A 14,229-nucleotide genomic window follows, 5' to 3' on the forward strand; every position below is an offset into this window, starting at 1 on the left:
TCAAAAAAGCCGTGCTGCATGTGTTAAGAGCAGACACCAGCAGAGGCGGCTCTCACAGACCTGCGAGGCGTGAGAGCGGGGGAAGCCTAATTCCAGCCTCCGAGACACCCTTCCTCTGCATGGTTTATGCAATGAAGGTCTGAGGGAGGTCGCTCCTGCAGCGGAGCAGGAGCACGCCTGGCAGCGGTGCTCCCCCGGCTCGGGCCCACGACACCGCCTGTCACGGCGTGCTGGGGGAGTGAATGCAGGGCTGCGACGCGGGATGCAAGCGGGACCGGAGCCAGCTCCCGAAGGGCTCTCTTCAACAGCGAGCGAGCGGGACGAGGGCTGAGACTCAGCCGTGGCCGTCCTTCGCCTCACCTCAGCTCCTTTCCCCAGCGGCCGTCCTCCCACCTCTCCTTACCTCAGTTCCCTTCCCACCTCCTCTCCCCTCCCCAAGGATTACCACCCCTCCCGCTCAACCTGCCGACCCGGCCCCGTACGTAGAGAGGCGACGCGGGCCGGCACTCACCGCGCTGCTATCGCCGTCCTCCGTCCGCTGGTCCTGGATCCTGCCGGCGGCGGGTGATCCCTGCAGCAGCTGCTCCAGGCAGGCGGTACTGGGCAGCGAGGAGCTCTTCTGGTGCGACAGGTGCGCCCCGGGCCGGCGCCCCTCCCTGCCACCCGCCGGCCCCTCAGCGCCGGTGGCGGGCTCCGGGCGGCGGCCGGGCGGCGGCCCCTTGCCTTGGGAAAGCAAATGCTCCCGCAGGCGGCGCAGGGCGGAGCCGGACTCGCCGGCCGGCTCCAGCGGCTCGGCGGCCGAGCAGCATAGGTTGGGCTGGGAGGACGAAAAGACGCGGTCTAGCACTTGCCGCCGTCGCTTGAAGCCGCTCCACTTGCCGCCGGGCTGGACGTCCCCCTTGCTGCCGGCCGGCGGCGGCGGGGCGAGGGGCTCTGCAGTGCGGCGCTCGGCTGCTGCCCGCCCGCCGCCACTCCGGCCCTTGCCCCCCAGCTGCAGGTTCTTCCACAGCCGGGCCTGGAAGGAAACTGCCGGCTCTGATTCGCTGGGCTTCTCCCCTGTGGTCACTCGGGGCTCCTTGCCCGGCTCCATCTTTCTCCTTCTGCGATGGGGGCAGTGGTGGCAGCGGCAGCGGCAGCGGCAGCAGCAGAGCGCGACGGAGCCTGTCGCCCTCTCTCCGGTGCGGGGCGGACCGAAACGGAGCGGCGCCCGCTGCCGGAACGAGCGCAGGGCTCCGCCGCACCGCCCCCCGCTCAGCGTGGCGCGCCCGAGGGAGGATGGTGCTGCAGCCGTGATGTTGAAGAGAAAGGGAGGGCGAAGCTGCCACCCTGGCCCAGCTGGGCAGAAAGTTTGCCATCCTAAGCCCACAACCACCCTGGGTGCTCCTTCGGTGGCGGCGGGCGGCGCGAAGCCTGGCAAAAAAAGTTCTGGGCGAGGTGCAGGGGGAGCAGCGGCTCGCACACAGACAGCGCGGCAATGCAGGTGAGGGCTCGGCAGGCGAGGTGTGCCCTGCCCTCCGCCCCACCTGTTCCTGCGGCCGGGACGGGCTCTCGTTCGGGATGGTGGGAGGCCGCGAGTGGCGGAGTGTGAGCGCCCGGCTGCTGAGCTCCCCATGCGGCCGGGAAACACCCAGATCCTCGGGTGAAGGTGGGAATGTGAGGCGGCTCCCTGTGCAGCAGGCATCATCCCCGACCCGCAGTAACTTTGTGGAGGGAAGGTTCAGTGGGATTTCCTCATACATGTACAGAAAGCGCTGCGGGAAATGCGGGCCTCGTCACTGGCTCTGTCCTTGGGCAGCGGCGGGTACTGAGTGCAGGGCCTGGCCCGGCAGGACCCGCCAGGTATGGTGGAACGAACCCTCAGCTCGTCTGCCGTTCTCGTCTTTTTTTAAATTGAAGAGAAAGTTTTCTTATCATAGCATGCTGTACTAGTAGCCCCATCATTGCATTTTTGGATATTTCTTTTTTAATTAAAAGCACACCAGCAGTGTGATTTCAGAACAAATCTTTTGTGTTCCATGAAACAAACAAGCAAAAGAAATCTTTTTGTGTAGAGTGAGCCATACCTTTGTGCAGTGTACTCTCAGGTTTCATTTAAAAAGACCCTTCTCACAATGGAGGATTTGGCCTCTATGTTTAACTTCCCTAATAAAGTTTGCAACCAGGCATTTGACAGTATAATTTTTGCTGAACAGAATATGAGGAAAATTAAAAATACTGAGATAAAATGGGTCCTTCCAAATCATCAGGGCTTTGGGAATTCAATCTAGAACATTTGAGAAAATAGCCAAAATAACCTCTGAACCACTGGTGGTTATTTCTGAGGAGTCCTGTGTGACTCCTCCAGCCAGTTATGTGACATTTTAGAACCAGAAAAAAAGCCATGGATAGTCATAGCAAAAAGAATAAACCAAAATGTTTTAAGATAGAAAATGACACATAAGTAACTGACTTTGATCCTTCACAGTGAATACAAATAATCAGCTTCTAACTACCTGAAAGCAAAAGCATGAGGTAGCAAAGCTCAAATGGATCAAGGTCTGGAGCAAGTTTATGTGTCCAAATATCTGAGTTGACGTCTTTAAATCAAACAAGGAATTGGCTAAAATGAAAACTCTGTAAAAGATTTGTTTCTTGTAAATAATGAGTTTACTCAATGAACAGGAATCAAAAGAATAAAAAATAATTTTGTTCGCCAGCTATGCTGGGGACAGTGAAAAAGGCTGAAATATATTTCTATATATTTATCTGCCTTGTGTTTGACTCTTTCTATTTCCACCTTATACTTAAAACATAAAATAAGCTGCTTTTCAGATAAGTTTTCTGTTAAAGTGATGATGTTTCACAAAACCAGCAGATACAGGAAGACTACAGCAGTGTATTCAGAAGATCTTACTTTACTAAATATACTGAACTACTCTCATACCTTTATATGAAAGTTATTTTAACCAGTGATCACATTTTCCTATTAAAAAAAAAGAAAAAAAGACCAGAAATTTGTTGTTTATATAGACATATTCCCTTCAGCAACGAAGTACATAAGTACATAAGTACATGGAAGCTTGTAGTCTGGGAGGAGCGTACACAAGCCTCCATGTGGCTTGTGCTGTGTTTTTACTGTCCGTGCATTGAGTGGTTTCAAGTATCATACTGACAGGTCTCCTAATTCTTAATCCCCAAAAGCCAGCATAAACTTTCCTTACATTAAAATTGTATCATTACCAAATCTGTCCAACCTGCCTCCTTTTTATGCAACCAGCAAGTAGATTTGCTTACAAAGAAAAGGGTCAAAGTATCTTCACCTGTTTAGTTGCAGAAACATGAATTGTCCTCAGGGCAAAATCTGTCTGGGCTGGCAAGACAGTAAATGGCTATGCTGAACAGGCAGCGTGGGATTATTCTAAAATTAATTCAGATCAGGTCACCATAAGCAGTTTTACAGCACTGTGAGTCATTCTGCACATTGAATTACTTGAGCTAAATTCATTTGTTAAAGTTGAAACAGAATTTGGCAGAAAGATCACAGCAAAACCTCAAGCTGCATTCAAACAGACTCAATCTCAATACTTAACAATAACATGGATTTAACACCTGTACAGATGAGAACAATACTTCTAAATATATAAATAAACATTTATTAGCCTTATAAACAAGGATATCTGAAAATTTTTCTTTGTGCTATATTGCTTCAGTATTTTGAAAGCTAAAATAAAACAGGACAACAGTGACAACAAACAGAATTATTTGTTATTTCAAACAGAAACCCCAGGAGATCAAGAATGTCTTCTTTATTCCAGCATATTAACTATACATCTCAAAAAGGAAGACCATTTTCTGAGGAAGGCAATTATCAGTGTCCTCAGAACTATATTTCATATATATATATATATGGGTGTGTGTGTGTGTATGTGTCATTACTCTAAGTAGTTTAAACTTATAAAGCAAATGTGCTACTCAAAGCTAAGCACTGTGTATTTTTTAAAAATACTCTCTACTACTTTTGCAGCCTATAACCCAAAGCCCCAAATTTCTCCAGTGCTTTAGATCAAATAAATGTTTGATTTGGTTTTGCTTATTTCTTGAAAACAAAGTTACTTAATTGATTCTGATATTTAGGTCATTATATATATCTATCTATATTTAGAAATATACTTCATTTTTTAGTTAACTCCTCTGTTTGAAACACCCTTCCTTTTTCCATCATTCAGAATACAGCAAAGATGGTAATATTTTGCAATACATACCAGACATTTATGGATATGATATTTGTTTAAAGATGGCCTTAGGCTCAAAGACTGAGCGTGATTATGATCTTCTTAGCCTGGAACCACATTTTAACTCCATTTGCACATTATTTTGCCTTGTTCATTCTCAATGCTTCTTCAGCCTGAATCATTATGGATTTGTGTTCCCTTTTTTTCATCTGAGTTATGTTTCAGATCTATAACACAATTTTTAAGTATAGCCTCAAATGTTGTGTTTTGATTAGTTTTTTTTCCACAATAACAATGGAACATTGGCATCTCACTAATGAAATTCAGGTCTTAGCATGATGAACTGTATCTCAGATGACTTCTCCCAACCTGTTGTAAGCAAGTTTCACATTATCAGGACAAACATAGATCTTTTAACTCTTCTTGGCCATGGTTATTTTTACCTGAAATCTTCTAACTGAGTTTCAGCTTGAGACAAGAAATACATTACAATATTGAAGCCAGAATAACTGAGAACTTTGAAATTTTGAAAGTTTTTAAAGTGTGTCATATGATCTTCAGGCAAACTTAGCTATAAACAGTATTACAAATCCTATCTTCACCCGCAAGTACACAATAATGAGTACATTTCTTCTTGAATTTTATACAGATAATTTTGCTCCTGCCACATAGGCCTCCTCTAATGTGATTAAACATCGCGTCTCACAAAGCCAATTGCAGCTTAGCTCTGCAAAATGCCTTAATGTAGTTTTGAGTATTTTTAACCAGCTATCAAAATTTTTGGGCTGTAACAATGGCAATATGGATTCAGCCATTAATCTAGGATAGTTCAGGCTTCAAAATGTTTTTGTGAAGCAGGAGGACCTTTATGGGACAGTACCATAAAGATTATAAGTTGCATTGTTATGAAAAGTTGATTCAATTTACTGGAGATTGATTTCCCTTCCTTTCATACACATCTTTGTCTCTATTATTTTAACCATATTGCTAGCTTTCTGCTTATGTTCTTTAGTTGTTTGTTTGACTGTTGTTTTTGATCCCTGTCACAGTTTTTCTAATGACATTTACAGCAAGGTCAAGTGCAGCTTCTGGGAATAAAGGAAAGAAAAAGCCAAGTCACAGCGCTCAGCGTTGGTCTATATAAGCCATGTGCAGCACTCCAAATCATGTAGTCAGCCCACATGCCAGTCCACACACAATGGTGAGAAATCCAGCAAGACATTCTCACAGCTGAGAAGATGGAGGCTGCCGCTAAGCATCAAGATCTGCCACTCTTCTGATGTTAGCTGGCATTTCACCCTCAGAGACAGAGTAATGGCTTTAAGCTGAAAGACAGTAGGTTTAGATTACGTATTAGTAAGAAATTCTTCACAGGAGCAGGCTGTCCAGAGAAGCTATGAATGCCACACCCCTGAAAACGTTCAAGTCAGACTGGAAGAGGCTCTGAGTAAACTGGTCTAGTGAGAAGTGCTGAGTAAACTGGTCTAGTGGGAAGTTCCAACTCCCTGCTCATAGCAGGGAGTTGGAACACGATCACCCTTAAGGTCCTTTCCAGCCCAACCATTCTGTGAATCTGTGATTCAGATTGCACCACTGAACATACAGCTCTTTTTTTAAAAAAGGAGTTCTGGCCCAGTTTTTCATCATCAATATTAGTACTAAATGCCAGTAATGTCAGGGTTAAATTGCAGTATTAATTTAAAAGTTTTCAGAGTGAATCTTTTTGGCAGTAGTCCCTGACAGCTTTCACATCTCTGTTGGAACGTCACCAGTGGTGAACGTTTTTCCATTCCTGCAATTTCTTTCAAGCGTCTCCTGTTGACTCTGAAAAGATGTATGAGGAACTGAATATGTACACCAACTACTGCAATACCCAGAACATTTACTGATCTTTACAGTTAACCTATGTTTTTTTTCAACTGCTACTGAATGAATTTGGAGAGAATGATTTTTTTTCCTTTCTTAAACTTTTTACTAAATCACAGATTATCTCTTCTTAAAATCATTTCCCCTTCCAACAGCATTCCATACTCTCAATATCTCAAGGAGATATAAGCATTATATAATTTTTTTTCCATTAATATTGCTGACATTTAACAGTGCCTCCCAATTCTACAAGTGGCACTACATTGCAATGAGCAATTTCAATTCCATTTGAAATGAAGGACTGTAGAAGAGTCATGTGATCTCCTTCATGTCCTCCTCATCCTGGCACTGGCGTAAGGAGGAGCAGGAAAAGAAAAGGTTGATTGGAGAATCATTTGGAGCTTGCATGTAAATATATATATATATATAATCTGAATCACACTGTCTTTTCTGTTCTTTCATCAAACTGTTGAGCTCCTTTAATATAATTTCATATCAGTTTCTACTTTGGTTCCTTTCTATTCAGGAATTAGTAATAAAGGATGAATACAAAGCAATTATTTCTTTATTAATGCAAAGAAAACAACCTATATAAACATACATTATGACTCTTTCTTGTTTTGAACATATTATATATATCTATGTATTAGATTGTCTTTTCTTAAATAAATTCTTCCATAGACCATAGTAATTTCAGGCACAGGATGTAAATATTTCATTTTTCAGTCTTTGGAGTTCATCACACAGTCTTATGTTACACATTATAGAAGGCCAGTGAAGTTTAGTGCATTTTAAGCAATAAGCAATATTTATTGACTGCTAGATTTCTGGAGTACTGGCTTGAGATACAATTGTGTCAATTCTAAACTCAGTTAATTTATTAAGTTCAGTACTATGTCAGTTTTCCTCTGTAGTTTGACCTCAAATTTCTCTCTTTACTGCATTTCAATGTGAACATTCCATGATGTGTCATTATACTAGGCCTGGATCTGCCTTGTTTATGTACCCATCTGCTCTGCATCTCCCAAAGAACTTAATTGCTCCCTTTTTCCTAAGAAACCCTTTACTGCTTCCTTATGGATACTCAGGATTTTCTAAGACAGCATTATTATTTTAAATACATATTTTTCCTCTCCTTTGCAAAACTTCTGTTCTTGGAAAACCATTGTCTGCATTTCTACTGCTTGCTATTGGAACATTTTGAGTTTCTTCAACCAGGAATGAATTTAGCAGCTACATGACATGGCTTCTACAAACTATAAACCTAGTTGTATATAGCTGGTTGATTTTTTCCACTGAGTCATATTCTTTAAGCTGTTTCCCTGTCTGAGGATACTGAAAGCTATCTGGTATGGAATTCAAAAATACCTTTATTCTTAATTTTAACTATTTTATCTGCAAGTTCAGCTTTCTTGTTATAGCTGCCTATGATCTTACCCAAATAAAATATCACTTGGCTGTTTCTGTCCTTATTTTTTTTCAATTTGGCTGTCTCCATACTTACTCCCTTTTTTCCCCCCAAATTTCTGGCAGCACTAAGAATCAAAAGTGATTTCTGTAACTGTATAACTGTGCTCTAATTGAATATCCTCTAATAAGGTTTTGGCTTTGATGTATCCATTCAACTGCAATCTTATTTGACTACCACCTTTCAGGCTTTGAGAAGCTTTGTTTCAAGTGGCTCATGGCGATTGAGAGAGACGGGGACGGGTGACTGGTGATCAGAATCCAAATTTTCTGTGGCCTACATATGCTTCTATACCATTCTAGGAAAGCTAGTAATTTTTTACTGCAATGATTGAGTTAATCATCACACTAAGTAACTTAAACATTTTTGAAACATCTCTTCTACTTGCAGAAGTTGATTCAAGCTTCTTCCCTGTTGCCAGTCCGATCCAATCCTCTTGTAATCTTCAAAGCTCTGCTTGTTCTTGCCAAGGCATTCTGATTATCAAATCTTTTATGCTTATCAGGTCCAAAGTACTCTCTCTCTTTGCAACAACCCCTTGTAGCATTCCTAGAGTAACAAGATTTTAACCATAGCCCCAGTATTCTGATATTTGACATGACAAAGCTACCATTTTCTCTTTATCTATCCTCTCCAAAATCTTCCTCAGTAATCGGACCCATCTTTGTAGCTGTCATTACTATTTTATTCACTACTATGAGCTTCTCTATTTTTCTTTTTTTTTTTCTGCTTCTTCTTTAAAATATTTATCTTCTTTAAAAATATTTGGGTATTGTTTGGGTATTTTATTTATTTATATTGGGTACTTTATTTTATTTTACTTTAGTCTACTTTTATTTTGTTCTGGCTCCCAGAACAATGACTAGCCCTTGGCACCAGGTACTGGTGCCACTGTTGTATCGCCATTCACATAGCCACAGAGCCTTGGGCTGTTTCCTGAGTTTACCTTGTTGCTTTTCTGTTCTCCCCGTTCTTTACATCTTTCAGAGCTGCTGATAACCTGCATGCTGGATAAATGACAAGACCATCTGCTGCCCTTCTTTGGTCTGCATCCATTATCCATCTCCCTTGTGTCTGTATTAATCCAAACATAAAGCACACTTGGGAATGGAGGAAGGAATAAAAGAACTGTTCCTACCAATGAAGTCCTTATGAGCGCCACATCCACGGATCCACTCTGACCACAATGGTCCCTGCTGCTATCACATAGCCTATGAATTTGGAATGATAAAAGGAGTAATAGCTCTGAGCATATATTCTGCCCCCAGAGACCAGTGAAGGCAAATGGTAACTTTATTCCTTTCCCTTAATGCTCAAACAGTAACAAGAATGCATGCTGTCTCCCTCAGCTCTGCTAATACCATAGTGGACGTGTCAGCAGTGGCACAAGTCTGGGCCCTTAGACATGAGACATGCCTTTGACTGCTCTCAGATAAGACAGTGTCCTGTGTCCATGGGCAGTGCTATGTGGTGCTGCTTCTGGTGCACAGGTTCCATGCCAGCAGGTGCCAGCAGTGCACACTGTGCAGTACAAACAGCACAGGTTCAAGGAGGCTTTCATCCAAAGGTGCTCCACCTTGCCCTCCTACCTGCTAATAAATGTTCAGAATGGATCCCAGACTTCTTAGTCACTGCTTTGCTCTGTGATCTGCTCATCAAGGAGACTGTCTTCCACAGCCACATTATCTATCAGCTTGTTCTTCCCACACTGATGAGGGAATTGGAACCTCTGGGAAAGGGGGGCTCTCTCTTATCTTCCTAAACTCTAGTAACAGAGAGCTCAACCTCTCTCTGCTTTGCAGTGAACATGTATTGTAGGTTGAGGTGGGGATTTTCAGAGCAGGTCCACTCCCCACTCCTGCCATTATCCCTCATCCTTGGGTTCTTCATACCTAAACAGCTTCACTAGGAATGTGCCAAGACTGCAACAAATTTAGAGACAACTAAACTCCTTCCTCAAAAAACTACAGAACATTCACAATACACATGATACTGGAGCAAGAACCACTTGTCAGTAGTTCAGACAGCACCAAATGTCAGATGAACAAACCTCCAAGAGCCTGTAGGGATAAGAAAAGACCGTGCTTTTCCTCCTCTCTCATCACAAAGACAACACCTCTTGTGTTGTCTGCGCCTACTCCCACACATGGTTGCCTTCTGGAAATCCTGTGGTTATTCACAAAACTGTGAAGTCTTTCTTGCACCTTGTGTTGTGGTTTAGAGCAGAGAAATTGGAAATAATGGTATAAATAAGTATCCCTAGGATGCCAGCTTTTATTTTAGTAATGGAACTGCAATTAAATATGAATGCACGTTCCAGTGTAATTGCCAGAGACTGAAATCATAATTGGTAACTCTAAGTTATAAGAATTATTTTTTTTCCCCCATCAGAAAGAATTGCTACACAACTGCTTTATGATTTGAGTTGTTTTAAAGGGTTTATGAAAGTGATTTTTTTAAGAATTATTTTGCTGTGGGCCTTGATTATCCTGTTGGTATTTTGAATATTTGCTCTTTGCCTTCTGGCATTTGAGTCAGCTTTTTAATATTCTATAGTTTCACTATAATTTATGTCTCCTTTTGGATGGCATTTAATCTGAAAAAGGAGAACATTTACTGGCTCATTAAATGACTAAGGCTGGAAATTAAGAATGTTTTCATCTTGTCTCCTTAATGTGTTTTTCTATAAGCCACAACCATGCATTTTGTAACACACTAGTAAAAAAGAGTCTTATTTACTTATTTGAAACACTGCAGCATTTTGCTGCTCTTAATAAAGTAAAAGAAAAAAACTTTAGTTTTACTTAAGTTGACATGGAAGATGAACACAGATATTTCACTTATAAACTACTTCTACATCAGGCTTCTTAGAAAAAAATTGATATAGCCTTATTTAGGAATTACCAGTGATTGCAAAGATGGACACAACATTCAGGGCAATATACACAGTCAACTCCAGGCCACTAATGTATGGTATTAGAGTTTCTGAGGGAAAGAACTTGATGTACTCAATTATTTGATAATTCTGTGTGTAATACAGAACTTCTTGATTTTCAGCATCTCAAAGTTAGCCAACACAAATTGATAATAAAAGAACCATTATCATCTAAAGGTTGTTTTACCACTAGTTCAAACAAGGCTGGAGACAGCCTACTCTTTATCACAAATTACCTATCAACTGTTCCTGCAAAAGTGTCTTTGAATATTGTTCCATTGGGAGCATTTTATAGATTAAAGAAAAAGAAAAAGGCAAAACGCATTTTGTATTATCATGGGATTGACAAATAATCATTTAAGGCAGCAACTTTGGAGTTGGGTTGGGTTTTTTGAGAGAAAGATCTCCAGAATAAATTCTACAAGATGCAGGCAAATTGAGCTAAGATATTTTGCCTAAAGTTGGTGTTCAGTCAGGTGGGATTCAAAAACCTCAGTTACAAATGTTATTCATCTTCCATGATTCCACATGCAGAAATTCAGAAGTCATTTGTTTTCCATGATTCCAAATGAGGAAGACAAAATGAAACAAGGACTAGAAAATTCAGTGCTTATGAGGCAAAATCCAGTGAAAAGGAGTGGAGAACAGTAAGACCACAAAGCAACAAAAAGAATCTGTGGTGTGTAAAAGAACAGGGGAAGAAAGGAGACAGTGGAATATTTGTGAGTTGAATTTCTAGGAAAGGTAATATAAAAGTAAGATGTGTAGATATGTCTGAAACACTACAGCCTCTTTGGGAAGAATAACTTTAGTCACAGATAACTAACACTGGCATTGGTTTTATCTGTTGTGGCAGGATGTGTCTGGGAATAGCAGGGCACCTGAGGTGGATGGAGCACGTTCCTACTGCAAATTCCCCCTTATGCATGGGTGGAGAAAAGACAGGAGTACACTTTGTACACCGAGGCTGTGTTACACACTGGAAATACATATATATATATATATATGCGCATACTTTGCATCCATAGCTCCATAGCTGTGCAGACTAGACAGCTAGACAGGTGATTATTAACAGTAAAATGCAATGAGCTCACTTTAAGCCTTATGTAATTTACCTTAAAAAACTGTTATTTTTTTATAGGAAAGGATACAAAAGGAAAAGGATACAAAAAACCTTAAAAAGGATACAAAAAACCTTTTTACCTTAAAAAACTTGCTTATTCCTACAAGGAAAAGGATACAAAAAACCTGATTTCTGTTATCTTTTTGAAAAATGTTTCTGATCTATTTAGTGCCATATTCCACAAATTTGCCCATTCCTGAGCAATAGACACTTAATCTGATAAAATTAACCTAATTTTTTGGACCAAGGCTATATCCCCAATATTCATTGTGGACATAAAACAGAGCAGCAGTAAAAAGTAAGACTGATCTAGATGTAATTGCAGTGGGCAGAGTCTTAAAAATACAATGCTAAATTCATCCTGATGGAATGCACATGTGGGAATAGATAGTTAAATAGGTGACTACTAGTGCCTGCATCCATACCCAATGTAAATTAGGCAATGTGAAATGTAGGTGCCTATTCTGATAAAGACAAATTGCAACAGATGACAAAAAGACGGAAATTGTTCTCAGTGATTACCTAGATTCCTGGAAAGCAAAGACTTTATGGTCATCATAGACCAATTCTATTTTCCAACTACATTGCTAGATTTTTCCCTCAGGTGTTGTCTGTATTTCCTATCTCTAATTTATGCCAAGTATTTTAAAAATACTCATTTTAGTTTCAGTATACTTTGAGTGGCCAGAGACACTTACAAATAATAGGTAATTTTCTTGTACATAATATTGTGTAATACAATTTAGAATTTCATTTTTCTCATTAACAGCTTCAATAAGAAGCTGATAGCAAATATACATTTGTTTATACATTTGATTTGTTCTGTTGCTTTTACCATATATTTTCTTATGCCAAATTTTTCTAAGTCCATAAATGTACTTATTAAATTGAATGACAGAGGAAACCTCTGATTATCAAAAAGGAGTAAAAAATATCAAAGGTAAGATAGAGTGACTTAACATTTTACAGCATCGATAAAATGCATATTAGTTTGTGGCCAGCGACTTGAGAGCCAAGTTCAATAAAAAAGCCATCTGGTGCACAGGATTCTGCACAAGCCCAAACAAAACTGATTTTTGAGGTCTTGCAAAGGCACCTACAGAGCAGAAGCCAGATTGCAAATTAAATGTTCATCAACAGACAGATTTTCAGGGCTGTGAGTGCAAAGTCATATTTTCTCAGTACTCTTTTGCATTTCATTTTTAAATGACAGATACAAGCAGCAAGTTTGTTATGAAATTACCAGCATGCACATGCAAACTTCAAAAAAATATTTTATTATTATATTTTTGATTTGAGCATTAAAAGTGCCAGGCTGGTTGTTGATTAGCTCCTGTTTGCACACACTTTATTTGCATGTGTGAACATCCAAACTGAGAGCTCAACACCAAAAAAAAAAGTCTCAGAGATCTGAAAAATTAAGTCTCTGTTGAGCACCAGAACTGGTATGATTTGGGCAATTTAACAATTTTTTGCACTCTCATAATTTGAGATTGCAATCTCACAATTTGAGACTTCTGATGAGAAATAGGAGAATTTGTAGCCCATTATTAATTCCATTATCTGGTTATTAGCTGAAGATTGATTATGCATAAAGTTCAGCTAAAGTAAGTTTTGTAAGTACTCCATATTTCTGAATGTTAAAATGGTTTTGTATGTAGTATCTACATGGTATACATTGTAAAGTATGAGTGTCCTTATCAGAACAGAAATAATGTTTTTGAGCATCATGAAGCTAACACTAGTCCTTTCAGTCTCATACCACAAACAAATTTATTTCCCCTGCTCATTTTGAGAAATTGTAATCTGAATATCTGAATCTCTTATTACCCAATTAGGCATGACACCTGGGATTTTCCCACCAAACAAAAATCTCAGTAAACTGATCAGTGGTGTGGGAGTGGCCTACAGGTGACTGAGATCAGTTGTGAAATCTGTGTAATCCAAGGTGCAAAATGTGCACTTCATTTTACACGTTGAGTCCTGGGTATGTGCATTCTCATGTGAGCTTCTTTCATAACTGCAACCTAAATACCTTCCAGCGTGTTAACCTAGAACTTTGTTGTACACAATCAGGAAGAACAGGTATCTAATAATGTTCAGCATCTGTTTTCCTTGATGTGTTACTAGAACTACAGTTTATCCTTCTTTATTATCATTGATATTATATTGATCTGAAATGACTTGTCACACAGGGCTCACTTCTTTTCTTATTCTAAAAGGCACCAATAAAAGACAAAACCAAAGCAATTGTGTCTAAACAATTGTTGTGGTTACCTTAGAATTGTCTTATATGGAATGAAGAGAGCAGAATTTTTAGATCTGTGAATACATCTGAGACAAACTCTGAAAATGAAGCTGTAAAAACATTTTAGCTTCTGGTCCAACAATTTTATGCACTAGGGAATAATTTTGAGCCTCAAGAACAAGCACTTGAGCATTGCTGAAAGTTTTTGGCCCCTTCATATCTGTTAAATTGTGAAGCATCATGGAGCTTGGTTGGTGCATCGTAGGTCAATCACTGGGGCATGTTGCAGTTGCAGTAGCTCACAGTTACTTTGCAGGAGGTAATTTGATGCTTTTATAAGGTGATGAAATTGATAGATATAGCTCTGACATTTTCATG

The 14,229-nt window shown here is 40.4% G+C and overlaps 1 protein-coding gene across 3 annotated transcripts in view; it reads right to left on the bottom strand.

The window, feature by feature from the left end:
- Nucleotides 1–1,168, bottom strand: part of MCTP1 (multiple C2 and transmembrane domain containing 1) — a 207,104-nt gene extending 205,936 nt beyond the window's left edge. For all 3 annotated transcript variants that reach the window (XM_066569227.1, XM_066569228.1, XM_066569226.1), the window contains exon 1: nt 512–1,168. In XM_066569227.1, the coding sequence (XP_066425324.1) occupies nt 512–1,090 (579 nt within the window). In that variant the 5' untranslated portion in view covers nt 1,091–1,168. The remainder of the gene's footprint in view (nt 1–511) is intronic.
- Between the last annotated feature and the right edge of the window lie 13,061 nt (nt 1,169–14,229).

The sequence above is a fragment of the Molothrus aeneus genome, chromosome Z (genome assembly GCF_037042795.1).
Source record: "Molothrus aeneus isolate 106 chromosome Z, BPBGC_Maene_1.0, whole genome shotgun sequence".
Lineage (NCBI taxonomy): Eukaryota > Metazoa > Chordata > Aves > Passeriformes > Icteridae > Molothrus > Molothrus aeneus.